Consider the following 16,357-nt stretch of genomic DNA (forward strand, 5'->3'; position numbering starts at 1 on the left):
AAAAAACAAAACAACAACTTAATTTATCATCTGACATTGTGAAGTGTTTGGCCAGTACTTTGCTACACTATGTGTATCTGAAATGTATGGTGTTACTAATAATTATACAGTCAACTATACTGAACAGGACAACTACTCAGGCTTTGTAGTGTAGGAAATCCCAATTATTCTAACTTCCACATTTGATTACATTGAACCGCAGGATTGTTTATCACTGGCTAACAGCAACAGCACTGTCACTACACTGGATTACATGTAACGCAACGAAAGCAGCGGCCATTTGTTCAAAGCAAACGACATGAGATGTAGTTCATTTTTCCTATTGAGCAAAGAGTTGCATCAGAACTACAGACACAACGCCGAGCTGAGGTTGTGTGAATAGTTTCGAGGTCAAGACTGAGCAGCAGGAGAGAAGAGGACGTGAGGAATGGGAGCGGAATGCTGTCGTACTCCCGTAACCTGATAATCCAAACCCCGACTCGCCAGAAAAACGACCTGATTTTGACCCAGTTCCTGTCGTTAAGACAAGTCTGCTGGGCCATAAACCTCGAGTACTGCATCCTCTGGCCTTTCTACATACCGGTGGTTTTCAATCCTAAACCCAAGAGTTTGTAAATGTTCATTCATGACACATAGGATACACAAAGATTGAAAACCACTGCTATATACCACGATTTAACAGAGGACTATGTCAAAGCATGCTGGGCTTTAACGTTTTAATTTGATGTATATGGGAGGAAAGGAATTGGAGCTGTGAAGGGCTAAAAAACCCTTTGTGGCCAGTAGAGGGCAGCAGCAGCCTTCATGCTGGAGAGAAACAAACGATCAAAAGGTTGCAGGTCTGAATCGCTGCACTGATTAAGGACGCTGGGGGACGGAGGGAACGCTGGAGGCACTAAATCCCCCAACTTACTCCAGTGGAATCATGCAGTGGCCACCAGTAGAAGACTGTGGCTGTAGTGGGCGCTTCAAAGGAGCGTCAGGTTACAGGTGAAAAGGTAACGCTGGAGTCCGAGCCTGGTCAGTCAACCCTCCCTCGGTAAATAAAAGCACGATAAACAAAAAGACTGTTTGTTCTAGCTATGTAGCGTGGAGCCAGTGCATTGGGAAATCTGAAATCTAGGGAGGAATATCCAACAAAATTAATTTAACAGAAAGTAGATTCACTCATTCACGCTAGGTCCTATAATATAGTGTCGTATTACAACAATCAAATAACAAAAAAAAATCCAATCTCATATCAAAAGCTGATCAAGTATAATCAAAGCTCAGTCGCGGGAATAAAAACCCCAAGTACTTTTCCTATCAGAAACGATAATCCTGGTTTCAGTGGGTGAAAATGAACTAAGTCATAATCTAATCATAATAAAAAAACACCCAAAAACAAATCATGGAGGGTTTTCCCTTTAACTATAATTCACTGAGAATAATGCCCTAAAAGTATCTACAAACCTAAATAAAACACAAAAATAGACCTAAAAAAATGAGACATACAAAAACACATAAAAAAGGTCCAATAAAATAAATAGCGACACGCTTTCAGGCCGTGGTTTGGCACGGTGTCCCGTGTTCTTCCTATGAGAAACTGAACGGAAAGGAAGTGCAACCTGCTGCTTCAGGTCGGCAGTGAGAAGCGCAACCGGCGCTCATGTAGACATATTTCCCTTATTTATACTTCCAAGAGTCATTTAGGTGAATGTGGGGGGGGGGGGAGGTAACAAGTTCCTGGTATGCTGCTTATCTCCTGCGGTCACCGGTGCCGTTTCATAAGCAGTCTGTTTGCTTTTTTTTTTACCCATGGTCCTTGGCGGGCCGCTGCAACACGTCACTCGACAGATGAGTGTGAGAGGTGGAAGGTCCTCGAGGAGGGAGAGATGGACGTTAAAACCATTTATCACGCTTTCCCCGTCGAGGTGTGTGTGCGAGTGTATTCTACAGTATTTGCGTATACTGTATGTGTGTGTGTGTGTGTGGGAGTGTGGGTGTGTGTCTAGACCAGGGCTCGGAGGGGGAAGGACAGGGCCGCCCCTATGGACAAACCCAGGGAGAGGAAGAAGGTCATCAGGGCTCCTGCTGTCTCCGCATCCTTGGGCTCCACCAACCTGAAAACAGAGAGAGAGAGAGAGAGACAGAGAGAGAGAGGTTTTCAGTGTCACATCAACATCTATTCGGCGTCTAAATGTTGGCGGGGCAGCGGTCAGTCGTTTGCACTCACTGCGGCGCGTAGGACATGGAGAGGCAGACGAAGTAGCCGCTGGACAGAGAGAAGAGCATCATGATGACGGCGAAGGCGACGTCGTGGGGGAAGTAGACGGGGAGGAAGGAGCGACTCTGGACGTTGCAGAGCATCAGCAGGGGGACGAACACGATCCGGGAGACGACCAGCGCCGGGAACAGGCGAGACTCCTTGCGAGGCTGGAGAGGGGGGAGAGAGAGAGAGAGAGTCGGCGGGGTTTTTAGATGGGAGAGATGGATAGGAGGAAGAGAGAGAAGTACAGAGTGGATTTTGAAAGCCAGAGACAAACAGATTAGAGTAGAGATGGAAAAAGTGAAAGGGGGGGGCGGAAAGACAGATGAGGTAGTAATGAGAGAGAGAAAGGCACAAATGGGGTTTTGGATGGGAGAGAAGGGAGATGAAAACAGGGCGAGGGCAGGGAGAGAGAGGAAAATGGAAGATAGTTTATTGTCCTTAGGAGGAAAATGGGAGGAAATGGTTTTCCACAGTAAGTGCATGCAATACACAAAGCAAATATCCACAAACGTCACCAAAACTAAGGAAAGCTGTTGTGATGTTTGCAGATGCGGACATCACAAGAGCAAACACTGCTGTGTGTGTAATATGTCCCTGTTCATAAATGGCCAGAGCGGTGCGGATGGAGAGAAAGATTTTCATTTTCATTTGCGTAGGCGTGGGAGCTAAGGAGCCTGCATTGTGTGGGAGAGATGAACCATCTGGCACAATAAAAAAAATGGGTGGGAGCTTGTCAGAGTGCATGAGAGGTAATATCCTGTCAGTGACCCGGCTTCACTCCAAGTCCTATTCTCATTATCAGTTCCAATATCCGTTAGTTGAAAACGCCTCTCATTTGGAACGTTTTATTGCCTCTACACTAGGGACGCAGCACATAGACCATGTAAATTTGTTGATTTTGCATATTCATAATGCGCTGCTTTAGTTTGACTATGGCTACAGAAAGCCCAAACCCAGTGCACTTATTTTCTAAAAACTCTGATACAGATAAACTAGAAATACTGTTATCAGAAACCCAATGATAAAGTTCTGTGTTCACTGCAAAGCTGTAACAGCAAGCAACAGCAGAAACTGACATGCGGAAACAGCTCAACAGAAAAAAACAACTAAAAACTAAAACTAAAATTACGTAATTTGATGCACACAATGGTGTAGTACTGTGGCAAGTGTAATTCGACCCAGGTTAAACAGATAGTTTCTATTCTACGACGTTGGAATAGTTTCTCCTAGGCTTTCCAGGAGTCCAAATTATTAGGCAAGCAATAGCTGTAATGCAGTATTTTGTTTATGGAAATATGCTGAAATGTTGTTTGGTTATAAACTACATATTCCAGATACTAATTATTAGTCATTTACATTCATCAATAACGCAACAAAACAATCAACAAATTAATCACAGACAAACTCATCGTTAGTTGCAGCACTACTTTACATTTTTCTAGTGGTGAGGACAGTTTTCCAACCATAGGAGAGGTCCAGCTGCAGAACGGATGCAGGGGAAACACTGTCTTCCAGTGTATTGTCAGACACTCACCCACTGTATCCAGGAAGTGATGGTCCTGCCAAACCAGTCGCACATGTTGAAAATCAAGAAGCAGCACACCGAGATGAAGAAGCGCTCTGAAGCGGGGGAGAAGAACAGGAGTTACAAGGTAGGAAAAGAAAAAAAATGCATTTCAACTCAGCCTATTATCAACAGAGCAAGTTGTCCTTTCTGTTAGCCACATGGCCCAAGGCATACATACAGAGGTATGTTTTAGTGCAGTGGGGATCTGATCTAATGGTCAGGTGTGGTCGTACCCCATCTCCCTGGGAACAGCGTTTTGACGTCCACAGTGACAGCGGGGAAGACAGACAGAGTGACCGTGAACACGAACGTCACGCAGAACGCCATCACCCAGACCTGAAAAGGAACGAAGGCAGAGAAAGTGTTAAACACATTTGGTTAAGAGGAAGAAGTGACATTTAGACATGAGGAAACAGTGACTACATTTACACACAGCCTAATAACACGTTAACAGGATTCATTTAATGTTATTCCACATAAACTGCCACAAACGTGAGTAAACAACTGAAACATCAAGCCGATTTTGATTTTCTCATGCGTATAAAGCAACGTCAGTCTAAGTAAACCTAGTGAATGACAGCCTTGTGGTTATCGGACCTTTTTGAAGACCTCCTTGACCGAGGACTTGGCTTCCACGCGCTCGGCCTGCTCCAGGGGCAGGAAGGCCTGCTTGGTCCCGTCTGAGCTGGCGCCGCCCTCGGCCTCGGGGCCGCCACCGCCGCCGTTGGCCACCGAGCCGTTGGCGTGGCCGTTCAGCTTGCCGTTCTCCACCGTGCTCGTCTCTGGAATTAAAGCCACAGCGTATTACATATAGTTTAACACATTGACAAATAAACTTTGTTGTTGTTCAACAGGTGTGTGAATGAAATAAACCAAATATGGCATTATTCAATTATTCAAACTGCACTTCATTGGTTGCCATGGGCTTGTGTCAGCGTTCGTGGAAAATACCATGTTGTTGAAAAGAGAGGATTTGAGGCCGATGGGTCTCTGTGTGTCTGACAGACCCTGTCTTTGTCTGGGGGCTGCCAGGACTCTAATTGGATAAATGAGGGTAAACTGGCCTAACAAGATAATGTCCCATTGAATTGGTTTGATTCAACCAGACTGTGAGGGACAGAGCTGGAGACTCAGTGGAAAGGCACCGAGGTGTTTACCCACTGTTAGACAAATGTTCGATCATATTAGTGTTACTTATGTTTCAGAGCTGGCACTTCAGCATTAAGTTGCATGGTGAAATGATGATGAAAAGAGACATCAATATGGAGGAGTTTTATAATTGCTACAAAATAAATAATGTGTGTAAGAGTTCGGTCAGGTAAGCCATCTGGTAAAAAAACCCCACCTTTCAGCAGCTCGTCGGTGGTGTCTGCCTCATACTGGCTGCTTCTGTCCAAGTAGAACTGGGCAAACTCCTGTATGGAAACACCAGACAAAACGGAACAAATTAGGCCTAAAATACAGACTCTTCATACTAGTAGATGATAAGAATAAAAAGAGACAATGCTATTGGGCTAATACCTTTGCTGACGGGGTGGAGTTTAGTGGAGTTTGACAAAAGAGGATTAGAGTCTGCTTGCCAACTCCAACAAAAGTACTAAATGACATGGATAACTAATCCAAAGAGATAAGTTAAAACACGTCAAATATAATTCAACCTGCTTAAAGCTGCACAAGGCAACTTGGCATGTTTGCGGCCCCAAATGTCAGCGAGAGGTAATTGTTTGACTTTTGAGGATTTGATTACCAAGACGTCATGCAACGTGGCGTCAGTGAACTGGACAGACTGCTCGCTTGCTACTGCTTCTATATATATTGTAAATATATCTCTATACGTTTTGATTCATCACCTCCTGGGCAGCGAGCAGTTTTCCCACCAGAAATGAATTTGTGCTATTAGGGGCGAAAAGGGTCTCAATTAGTGGGAATGGGATGCTCTTTCCCACTTTGTGATTTAGGCTGATGAGACGGCTGGATTCTCACATAAAATCTTCCCTAGTGTAGCTTTAAGTCTTTTTGGCCACCAAGGAGCTACTTGATTACTTAATACTTGATTTTATTCTATTTTTTTTCTTGTGAATGACCAGTCTTCATTCCAACCAAGCCCTCTCCACAGTGTTACTGCTTAAGCCTTTCTAAATGGCAGGTAAAAGCCTGGTAGGGAGAATTTTCTGATCCTGTTTTCTGGGCGCTCTTGAAATCCAAACAGTCTGGGACAGAAACTGACTGAGTGCATTCTGTGGTACTGTGCACATAAGACAGTGGGTGGGGGTCAGGTGAGGTGAGGCGGTGGATTATGGGTGATGTAGTCATACTGAGTTGGGAGGTGACTGACCAGGCGGGGCAGAAGCAGGTAGCTGAAGAGTGTGACCAGGGTGCCGACACACGGCGTGATGAAGTAGCCCAACGCTGCCGTCTCAGAGTCCGCATCGCCTGAGTGACACACACACACACATACACAAGTTAGCTGCGAAGGATTCTGAGAATAAAAAACATTGGATAGCTGAAAACATCATTCAAAAGGGACCCAACATGAGCTCTGTCCTTTGAATTCAAACAGTGTGTGGTGTGTGGTGGGTGGCTGATTTGACTCGCTACACATCGCATTTGCATTGATTCTGTTACTAGGCAACTGGGGATTTGGCGCCCAGTGGCATTTTGTCTGTATTTTGTGTGTGTGTGTGTGTGTGTCTCACTGGCTATGGCTAGCAGCATGGCGATGGCAGCGAAGGTCCCGGCGAGGCCCTGTCCACTCATGAAGATGGCACTGTACCTCTGAGGCAGCAGACCCACCAGGCCGAACAGACTGCCCTGCAGCACCGCACCGAACGCTGGGGGGAGGGGGGGGTTCATTTAGTATAACACACACACATACACACACACACACAGTCTTCTCTCTTATCTCTCTTTCACTCAAATCCACTCACTCCACCCACTCTTTCTCTCTCTCGCAACACATTCAGTCTCTCTCTTTCGCAGCCTCTCACCCACTCACCCACAGCCACATGAACTTACAGTTGATGAACCAGATAGTAGCCATGGTGACAGAGAAGAAGCGGTCTTCCTCCATGGGCACTTTGACCAGGACTGCTGTGAGGATGAAGAGCAGCAGGATAAAGACCAGGCTGCCACCGATCCGCACCGCCTCAGATATCCTGAAACACACAGCGGCCGGCCAAAACACACGTCAGTGACTTCCCCACGGAGCGCTCTGCGTTTTATCTGCAAACCGGCTCGGCAATACAGCCAGAAAAGCTGAAGTAGTCACAATCAGTAACTGCCAATTAGAATCACCACTTTTACTGAAAAATATGGGAGAACTGCCATCCTTCTACGTGTGAAAAACACAAAATATTGCCTTGCTTTGATTTCTGACACATGGCACTTAGTGTTGGATTGTCATTTTGGGGACATTCTCTCATAATAATTGTATTTACACTTTGTTGTTAATGTGGCCTATGTGTCTCTGATCTCCTCTGGTTTGGATGACTGGATCTTCAATAAATCTTCAATCTTAGATGCATTCACATCTGGATTTTATGTGTTTTTGCTCCATCTTATTACAATTTGATCACCAAGGATGCATGTTAATGTCAGGTGTAAAAGGAGACTCTTAGTCTGGTGTCAGCCCAATTTCTGATAGCAGTATTGGTGCACCTCTATCCTCCACCCTGTTAAGGCTAAGCCAGGCTCTAAAACAACCCCTCTGAAGTCTCACTGACCTCTGGTAGAGGAAGGAGTTGAGCAGCGTGAAGAGCAGCAGGGGCAGCTGGGATAGCAGGGTCATCCAGTTGTTGAAGTAGTACTCTTTGCGGACCACCGCCGTGCCGTTACTCCATTCTGTCGTGTTCAGACGGCCCTGGAAATACTAGAAACCCAGAGGAAACAAGACAGACATTAGACAACCACCACTGTCAAATTAGTATCCTGCACCCAGCTACTTGACAAAAAGGCTAAATATGAACATGTACTACGGTGAAGAACAGTGAAAGTAGTCAAGTATTTCCAGGGTTAAATGAGTTTCAACCTAATGGTTCAAGGTTGTAAAACATGTTTTAGTTATGAGTTATGTGTTATGTAACATCTTAGCACATAGTGCCAGGAAGCAAATGTACCAACCAAGTGAATATGACATAAACCTGCTACATAGACACACCCTATCTTGTGCATAGTCTATTTCCATTTGATTCTGCGTGTTGGTAATTGTTACCACAGCACTATCACTACAGCGCCTTGGTCTTCAAAAGGCAAATGCAGGTCAGTCAGGTTAGGGTTAGGGTTACTCATCTATACCTGGATGCTATCAAACTACATCACATTACAATTTCTAGCAGCAGCATTTCTGTTCTTTACTGAGCGCGATCTCATCAGTAAAAGGCAGTTCTATTTTGAAAATTGAACTAACTATACATTTTCACACCTCGGCTGTGAATTTTCACACAACTCCCACAATCCTCTTCACGTATGCAAATTAATTAGAATTATGTCACACCTTTGATGATCATAAGACAACACATACTCTAGCAGTTTATAATAAAGCACTTTGTTGTATAAACAGTGCTTGCTAACGTTACTGTATTCTCCAGAGAGGAAATGCAGGCGGCTGATCCACTGGGGAGCCAGAGAGCTGAGATCACATTCAAATAAACTGATCATTAAAGGGGCATTAAGTAATCTATGACTTGACCTCTATCAACAAATTGCAGCATCAACAGGTCTCTGGCTCAGTTTACAGTGGCTTCTAGTTGACATAAATAATAAAGCCGCATTTTCACAATAGAGAGGCGTAAGCTAGCTAATTAGAGCAGAGATCCAACAGAAACATCTAATGAAGAGATAATATGTCACCATGCTAAATAATATAATAATAATACTGTTTTGTCATTTGCTTTTTTGGCTTGAGAACAAAGTGTGTTGTGACGGCGGCCGCTCCTTTGTAGCACCATCCTCCACTGTGGAGCAGTTGTAGTGTCAATGTTTACAGTGGAATAAACTTGCTTATAACGCACTGTAGTTCATGGAGTTCCCTAAAGGACGGGAATGTAACATGTATGTGAAAAGAGACACGTGAAGACATGCATACACGTGCGTACACGGCACGCTACCAAAACATGTTTACATCCTGGCCACATACTACCAACCTGACTAATCCTATCCATACTGTGTGCTTACATTACATGTGCATGCAACCGTTTACAGATCTTCTTGACATTTTCCTGAATTACATTAAACGGCTTACTGCGCCTAAACCCAGCTAATTTCACTGCTAATCCCCTCAAACGAGCAAAGTGATCTGCATTGGCTTGGGTCCAGCATGTGATTCTTTAAGAAGTCTGAGAAGGTTTTGGCCCTTGGGGTTACGGGCCGACAAATCACTCTTTCAAGATAGATCTGTGTAGATCTGAAGGGCTTTGATTTGGAAAAAAGATGAGATGCTACCATCCTGTTGACACTGAACCAACCATTACACATCTTGTGGAGAGTATTTGTGCAGTGTAGTGGTCTGTAAGCACTCTGGAAACAATTCAGCAGAAGGAGCAGATAATGAGTCAGATTTTTTATTTTATTTTATTTTTTTTTTACCATGGAAGCAGTCATGAAGAAGTTCCATGGCAGCAGCGTTCCCAAGCCCAGAATGAAGAAAATGATTCCCACCAAGCAAGCACTGCAGATAGGAAGAAAGATTGTTACTGTTCCAATAACCCATCACTACTTCCTCAAAATGTTGCTAAACATCAATATAGAGCCTTTCCATTATGTGTTAAATACTGATACTCTGCATCTTTTTTAAAGAACTGAAAAGACATTTTTAAACACGTTTTCTTGTAAGCAGTTTCGTCCAGTAACCAAACACGAAACTGTGGTCTAGAGTAGGAAACGGGAGGTGAGACTTTCTAGTTTCGTCAGATGTCGACTCACCGGTCCTGTGGGGTGTCCGTCCGTCCCTTCATGCTGATGTAGGAGCTTCTGGCAAAACTGCAAGGGCAACAGGAGAGAGGAAACGTCAGCAGCATCTCCAAAGCGCACGGAGCGTGTCGTTTGTTTTCCGGACACTCGTCTGCCCAGGTTTCCCACTACTTACAGATGCAGGAATCCGTTACATTCTGGCAGGAGGCTGCAAGGAGGCGGTCCAAACAAGCGCTAGATATATAGTACTGAGCACACTGGTGTGGTATGTGTATCAAATATCAATTAAATTCTCCTGCAACCCTGTTATATTATGAGGTGAGCATGAATGGCGAGAGAGACACTGGGAATTGCCAGCAGCACATGGAGCGGTTCCCAGTCCGATGACCTGAATACGTTAGTCAGTCCCAATGATTTTCCAATGAGGCTTTGGCACAGGAGGCGGCACCCTGAGGCCCCAGTACTTTCCCCCCCTTTAGTGTGTAGATTAGTCAAGAATCTGAGAGTTCACTCCCTGTGTACACACATATAGACACATCAATTCACTCAGTGTGCGGGGTACAAAAAAAGAATCAAACACATACACACAGGCGCAAACTCACCAACAGAGCCAAATGGGTATTGACCCAGCTGCTCCGGCTATCTGGGTGACGGTTAGTTAATTCCATGAGGGCTTTGCCGTGATAACAGAAGGGTCCTGTTGCCTGTTATAAGGCCACTGGCAAAGCTGTGAGTGGGAAAAACCACTGCAGATCCAGCTTGTAGATTTAAAAGGGAGGGAAAATATGGCCATCCTGCATGTTTTGACTTGCTGGGGGGGGAAGCAGGCCAGACGAGGATAACTGGGGATTGGCTCACACATTTCTGCTTGTCCTACTTTAGGAATCAGTACTAGTTCCTTACCTCAAATTACTCGACAACTCCTTTCTTACACACACCAATACACTGAAAGATTATTTGCTTTTAACTTGGAGGATAATTCCGTTTTTTTTTTTTTTCCTAGCTTCTGTCATCATGATGATTGTGTTCAAAATTTCATCACTTATTTCACTGCAGAGCGTGACGTAGGTCCAGTTCGCCGGTAGTGCTGCTCTCAAATACACACTCAAGGGCCAAAGCAAGCTCCAACAGTGAGTTAAAATTTATTTTAACATTAGTTAATATAACATCTACGCAAGTGTCAGGCGGTGGATAGTCTGAAAGTTGGATGCAGGAAGGTCCCACTGCAGTGTGAGTGTTATTGTGTTGAAAGGACGTGTTTAAATCGCTTTTTGAGTTCAACTGTTGTGGGAGTGTGTTTGCCCTGTGGGTGTGTATTTGAACACAATCAATCATCATGACGGCAAAAACCAGGACAATAAGGGCCAGGTTGAAAATAACCTGAATTATCCTTTAAGAATTTGGCGGTAGTCAAACACAGGAGAGAAAAAACAAATCAAGACAAAAGACAGTCTGTCCGTTACAGCTGCTGAGGATGTGGCCTGAGGGTTTTTTCCATTGATGCCATCATTTTCTTCTCAGGAAGGTTATGCGTTTCTGTCTGTTTACTGCTTGTCTGAAAGGACGATGACTAAGGTCTGAGTGTTTAGTCACCTAGCTAGTCCCCTCTCCTGTTACTGTTGGTAGTAACTTGCCATCGACACCTTGTTTCTACAAACAAAGGCAGGTGCAGCACGCACAGACACGCACGTAAGCAGACCCAAACACAGCTGTGGCATTCTCAGACTGTACTACAATTGAGAGATCTGCCTATATGCAGCTTATATAATGAGAAATGAGAACACACAATGTGGAAAAATACATTTCAGTTGTGTCAACATGCCCCTCGCTGTTATGCATTTCCTTCATTTCATGGATCACAGGGTTTTTACACTATGTGAGAAGTAAGCCACCTCCACGACATACGACCTAAATCACAAGCCTCTTTTCTCTCCGATAAGATTGTTGATTTGTGCAGCTTCTTCTTGCATGTCAGTGAAGCGTGACGCTCTTTAATAAGACACTTATGGGTGTGTATTTCAAAGAGTGGCCGCCTAGCGAATGGGCCCGGTCAAAGTCATTACATCCTAACTAGACGCCGTGTTTTGAGCAGCCGAGCGGAACTGGAAGTGCTGGTAAATCATGGACAAGGCAAACATGATGTCTAAATGCCATAAAATTAGGAAGAGTGTACAGACAGTGATAAGAAAAAAGACATTTACAGTGCTTGGCTAGAATTCAATCAGCTGACCGCCTGCTTCTTCAAAGCACTTAAATGCTCTGCTAATATACTGTAGTCCCTTTGATTAAAATCAATGGAAAACAGCTTGGGGTAAGCCAAGTGGTTTGGTCTCGCACTGCACAAGACGAAAGAAAGAACATTTTGCACCCTTTGAGCTCTAAGAAAACAAGTCAGACAAGACAGACAAACAGCTCCAGAGGCTTTGGGATGAGGTTTGCTTCAGGCGTTTCAGCATGTGTTTCTGGGCCTTTGTAACATGGCAGAGACCTTCAGCAGTCGTCTAAGTGGGGGGCTCAAAACACGAGCCTGTGGGATAAAAGACACCGTTCATAACAGAGTCACAAGAGGTCTTTTAAGCGCCACTCTGTCACTGGGAATGTCTGCTTGTATAATCTCACTAATAGCCTGACATAATCGACTTAAAATATGTTTATGATCATAAGTGAAAACAGCTACTGGTTTGCTGTCAAAGTGCACAGTCATAGGACCAGGTGATGTAAGAGATTACAAACAGACTTAAGACAAAGACAACAATGTGTAAGTGTAAAGTTGCCCTCTGCAAGGTTGGGAACAAGTTACGGTGTCTGGTGGAAACAAACACACAATCTCTAATGGCTAGGAAGGAAACACTGAGGAAGCTTATAAAGATTTCTGGAAAATCCTGAAAAATCTGAGGTAGCACTGCCAAATGTGACAAAGATTTTCGAAAAAGCAAAGTTTTTTTCAGCATGAATCCTGTCCTTTTCTCCATCTCCTCCATTATTTTCAGAGTATTTCCACCCCCCTTCTGTAACCAACAAAATGTATAGGCCTCGCTGAATAAGTGGCCTCATTGTCTGATGTGAAAGTGACCTCCTTTGTCACCAAGGCACACATGCAAAACGTGAGTAAAATCTTTATGTCTTAACTAGCACGACTGAGGCGGCATTTTATAGACACATTGACCTTTGAAGGCTACTTTTACCACCAACGCAGTAAAATCTTCAGATCTCCATTCACTTCAAACCCAGCTTTCTAAACATTTAGCTAATTTTCAAACGCAGAAACAACAATCACAGCCTGGATAACACTGTCATAAGAGTGTAGAACATATTTAGGAGCGAGATTACAACTCCTGTGAGGAAAGCTGGTACTCACATCCTTGTCAATGCTGGAAGGCGTTCAGCCCGGAGGAGGGAGTGTGGAGGATAAACAGCCAGCTGCCACACAGGAGGCTGGAAATATACTGCTGGTCCCAGCAACACTGGACACTCTGTGTGTGAGTGAGTGTGCGTGTCTCTCTTCTCATTGAAAAGAAAACTGTCTCTGCCCTATGGCAATCCGAACTTGCTCTCTTTTCTACACAAACAACTATTCCAAGCCAAGTCTTACTCAATCCACTGTAACTGATTATATTTTCAAATACACATTTCACTCCGTTTAGTTTTCAGTGGCAGAAATCAAACCCTTCCTGTTCTTAAAAACAGGTTTTTTATGCTGCGATATTTTAAGCTGCACCGAAGTGTTGTTCCCCCGCTGAGGATAACACAGAAAACATCATCATACGTCATACGCACAAAAATAGATTGCCCCCCCCAAACTTTTTCCCATGTCACACACACATTTGGTAAGGATTTTGTCCTGTGAAACTAGTCAATCTTCTACATTATGTCCTACTGTTAACATTATCTCCTAACTTTTAGTCAATTTTAGATAACCTGACATCACAGCACTGCTACAATAGAGTTTAATAGCAAGAAAATATTCAACCATCTAAAACAACGGTAAACAGGCTTTGGTGTCAGTCACTCAGAATCAAAGAGCGAGGGCTTCTTTCTAGATTCTCCATTTTGCACCAACATTCAACAATCAAACAGGGAGAAATCCATCCTAGAAGAGGAAGAGACAGCAGCCGCAACCGACAAGAATGCAACGCAGCCACAAGATATAGTGTTTTGAGTAAGAGCGTGGCTGAGATCATAGACACGCCGAAGTGTTTACAAATTGGTTGGCAAGCTAGCTAAAAGGCGAGACGAAGCAAAATCGAACCTATTCGAGCACAATGGTTTCATTTGCATTTGAGGATAGCATGGATGAGATAGCAGTTCTGAAGTTCAAGTTCACGCCCATTCTCCGGGGGTTGTCGAAAGGCATTCTGGGAAATGTAGGGAATCACTAGGGGCAGGTTGAGGGAAAGTAGGTACAGCCAAAAAGTAAATTACACCCCTTCATCAAAAAACAACTCCTGGAATGCATTCAACATCGCAGATTGATGATATCGAACAGTGTAAGATTATCCAAGGGTGGGTTTTTGTTTTGCTGAGGACCCCCAGGAAACCACCTCAAGGACCCATGGAGGTCCCTGGACCCCAGTTTGGGAACCACTGGGTTAGTCAGCTAGGCTTTTGTTCCCTAAAGCTTCCATTTCCCTCTTATCCGCTCTCTTTGTTCCAGGTGACGACAGATCCTAATTCTCATCAACCCTTGATGATGATGATGATGATGATAAAACCCTGTAGGGTTTGTGTTTCACTACTGCGTCATATGGTGGGAGATTACTGGTCCTGTCAGTAATCCAGACTGACTCAGACAGTCCATGTGCTCAGCAGATGGCAGGTGCCATGTTGCATGGCACAGCACCCTCTCCGCACATCCCCCTCTGTTACAATTAATCCAGATAGAGGCACCGGGAAATTGGCCACATGTTAAGAAAAGGAACTAAAGTAATCCTAATAGGATACTATTCAAATATCACAGAGACTGTAAATCCCTATAGAAATATCATAATATAAGGTCACTATAAACTTACTATTAGGAGTAGAATAGAGTAGAATAGATGCATTGGTCCCTATAGTAACATTATAGTAATACCATGAAGTACTATAAGGTCAATAACCTCACTATTGAGTGCTACAGACACAACACAGTCATAACATTTTATTATAGTTATAGCATACTAAAATACTATCAAAGCACTACAAGGTCGCTATAAACTCACTCCACATGTCCCCGTGCCAATAGGAATATTACAGTGATTTTTTCCCCCAGCCAATTGTTAGTCATCATCTTATAACTGAATATAAAAGTACAAATCATATAATAAGGCAATGATGTAAAACATTAGCTTTGTTGCCATATATAACAATTGGACATTTGGGGATAACGTTACACCTGTTCTGGTCAGTGTCCGAAGGAGCACGATGCACCAGAAAGAAAACACTCAAAGGAAGCTCATGCATATATTTATCATTCTGGTAAGAGTTTAAAAAGGTCTGTAACTCGTTTATAATCTCTGGAATCCATATTTTGTGGGAAGAGACCAAGCATGAAACAAGAGCGGCGTTGTCGTTTAGTAAAGTAAATTATATTTAATACTTATGAGTAAATCATCAGCTCTTTCTTTAGAGACCGACAAAGATAACACAGTCTAACATGATGATATTTACAAGAGCTAGCAACAACATCACCGCCTGATAACGTTAGGTGAACTGTTTAGCTAGCGTTATCTAAGAGTGTGACCACAAACTCACCTTGGAAAGATGTTCTGGTCTAGTTACTGTATTTTCATTATGCTCCGGCTGTAAATACGAGCCAATTTGATATCGTTGCGAAGTCAAAACTGATAATATGAAGGAAACAAAAATAGATATGTGTTCTTCGTCGCTACACGTGGCGGGAATGCCAGTAATCCACAAATGGCCACACAATGTAAACCAGCTTGGTGAGCAGCTTTTTTTAGTTTTTTTACGTGGCGTTAACTGTCATTACCACAAGGTAGAAGCACTTCCGGTCAAAACCTTCAAAATAAAACCCTTGTCAAGGAACGGATTTTTTGTTTTTGTCGTTTGTTGTTTTGTCAGAGGTGTGACCAAGTCAACTTTCCGAGTCCGAAGTCAGTCTCAAGTCTTGAGGCACAAGTCCAAGTCAAGTCCATGTCATTAATGTCAAGTCTCAAGTCTAAATGTAGAACAGCAAGTCAAGTCAGAACAAATCAAGAGTCCAGTATCAATTTAATATCTTAAAGAAAACTAAATATCTAGGACTTTTCAATGCAATATGGTTTTAATAGGATAAAAACTTGGTAAGAGCATCATGAGTTTGATTTCTATAATAAATAATCAATTAATTCACTCATTCCATACAAATTCAGAAAACAGAATTTAAATTCAGTCGTCTGCTGGAACAAATCTCATCACTTTCAATCTAAGTCATTTACACAAACACAAGATCTCAAGTCAAGGCTTTAGAAACCTTTTCAAGTCATCAAAGTACAAGTCAAAGTCAAGTTACTCAAGATAAATTAAGCACAGCATATTGTAAACATATACAGGGTAAATCTATAATTATGGGGCATTTCATGTTTGTAGCATATGTTTTTATTAAAGTTATTTGAATGCTTTTTAAAATGCTTTTTTAAAATTATTATTTATGA

At 43.2% G+C, this 16,357-nt stretch overlaps 1 protein-coding gene across 1 annotated transcript; it reads right to left on the reverse strand.

Annotated features, from left to right (window-relative positions):
• Positions 1-1,803: 1,803 nt before the first annotated feature.
• On the reverse strand, positions 1,804-13,136 carry LOC139930359 (equilibrative nucleoside transporter 2-like). The gene is made up of 13 exons (XM_071923511.2): positions 13,084-13,136; positions 9,738-9,794; positions 9,402-9,483; positions 7,541-7,686; positions 6,834-6,973; positions 6,515-6,649; positions 6,154-6,251; positions 5,164-5,233; positions 4,416-4,600; positions 4,052-4,154; positions 3,786-3,871; positions 2,216-2,415; positions 1,804-2,102 (listed from the first exon to the last, which is right to left on the reverse strand). The coding sequence occupies exons 2-13, from the start codon at positions 9,767-9,769 to the stop codon at positions 1,991-1,993; spliced, it is 1,389 nt and encodes a 462-aa protein (XP_071779612.1). The 5' UTR covers positions 9,770-9,794; positions 13,084-13,136; the 3' UTR covers positions 1,804-1,990.
• Positions 13,137-16,357: the final 3,221 nt, after the last annotated feature.

This window comes from Centroberyx gerrardi, chromosome 23 (genome assembly GCF_048128805.1).
Source record: "Centroberyx gerrardi isolate f3 chromosome 23, fCenGer3.hap1.cur.20231027, whole genome shotgun sequence".
NCBI classification, from domain to species: domain Eukaryota; kingdom Metazoa; phylum Chordata; class Actinopteri; order Beryciformes; family Berycidae; genus Centroberyx; species Centroberyx gerrardi.

Coding starts and splice junctions, on each gene's coding strand:
- LOC139930359 (XM_071923511.2), bottom strand. CDS start 9,769: ATGAAGGGACGGACGGACACCCCACAGGACCG. Junction 6,252..6,514: donor CATGCTGCTAGCCATAGCCA/GTGAGACACACA, acceptor TGTGTCACTCAG/GCGATGCGGACTCTGAGACG. Junction 2,416..3,785: donor TCACTTCCTGGATACAGTGG/GTGAGTGTCTGA, acceptor CCCCCTCTCCAG/CCTCGCAAGGAGTCTCGCCT.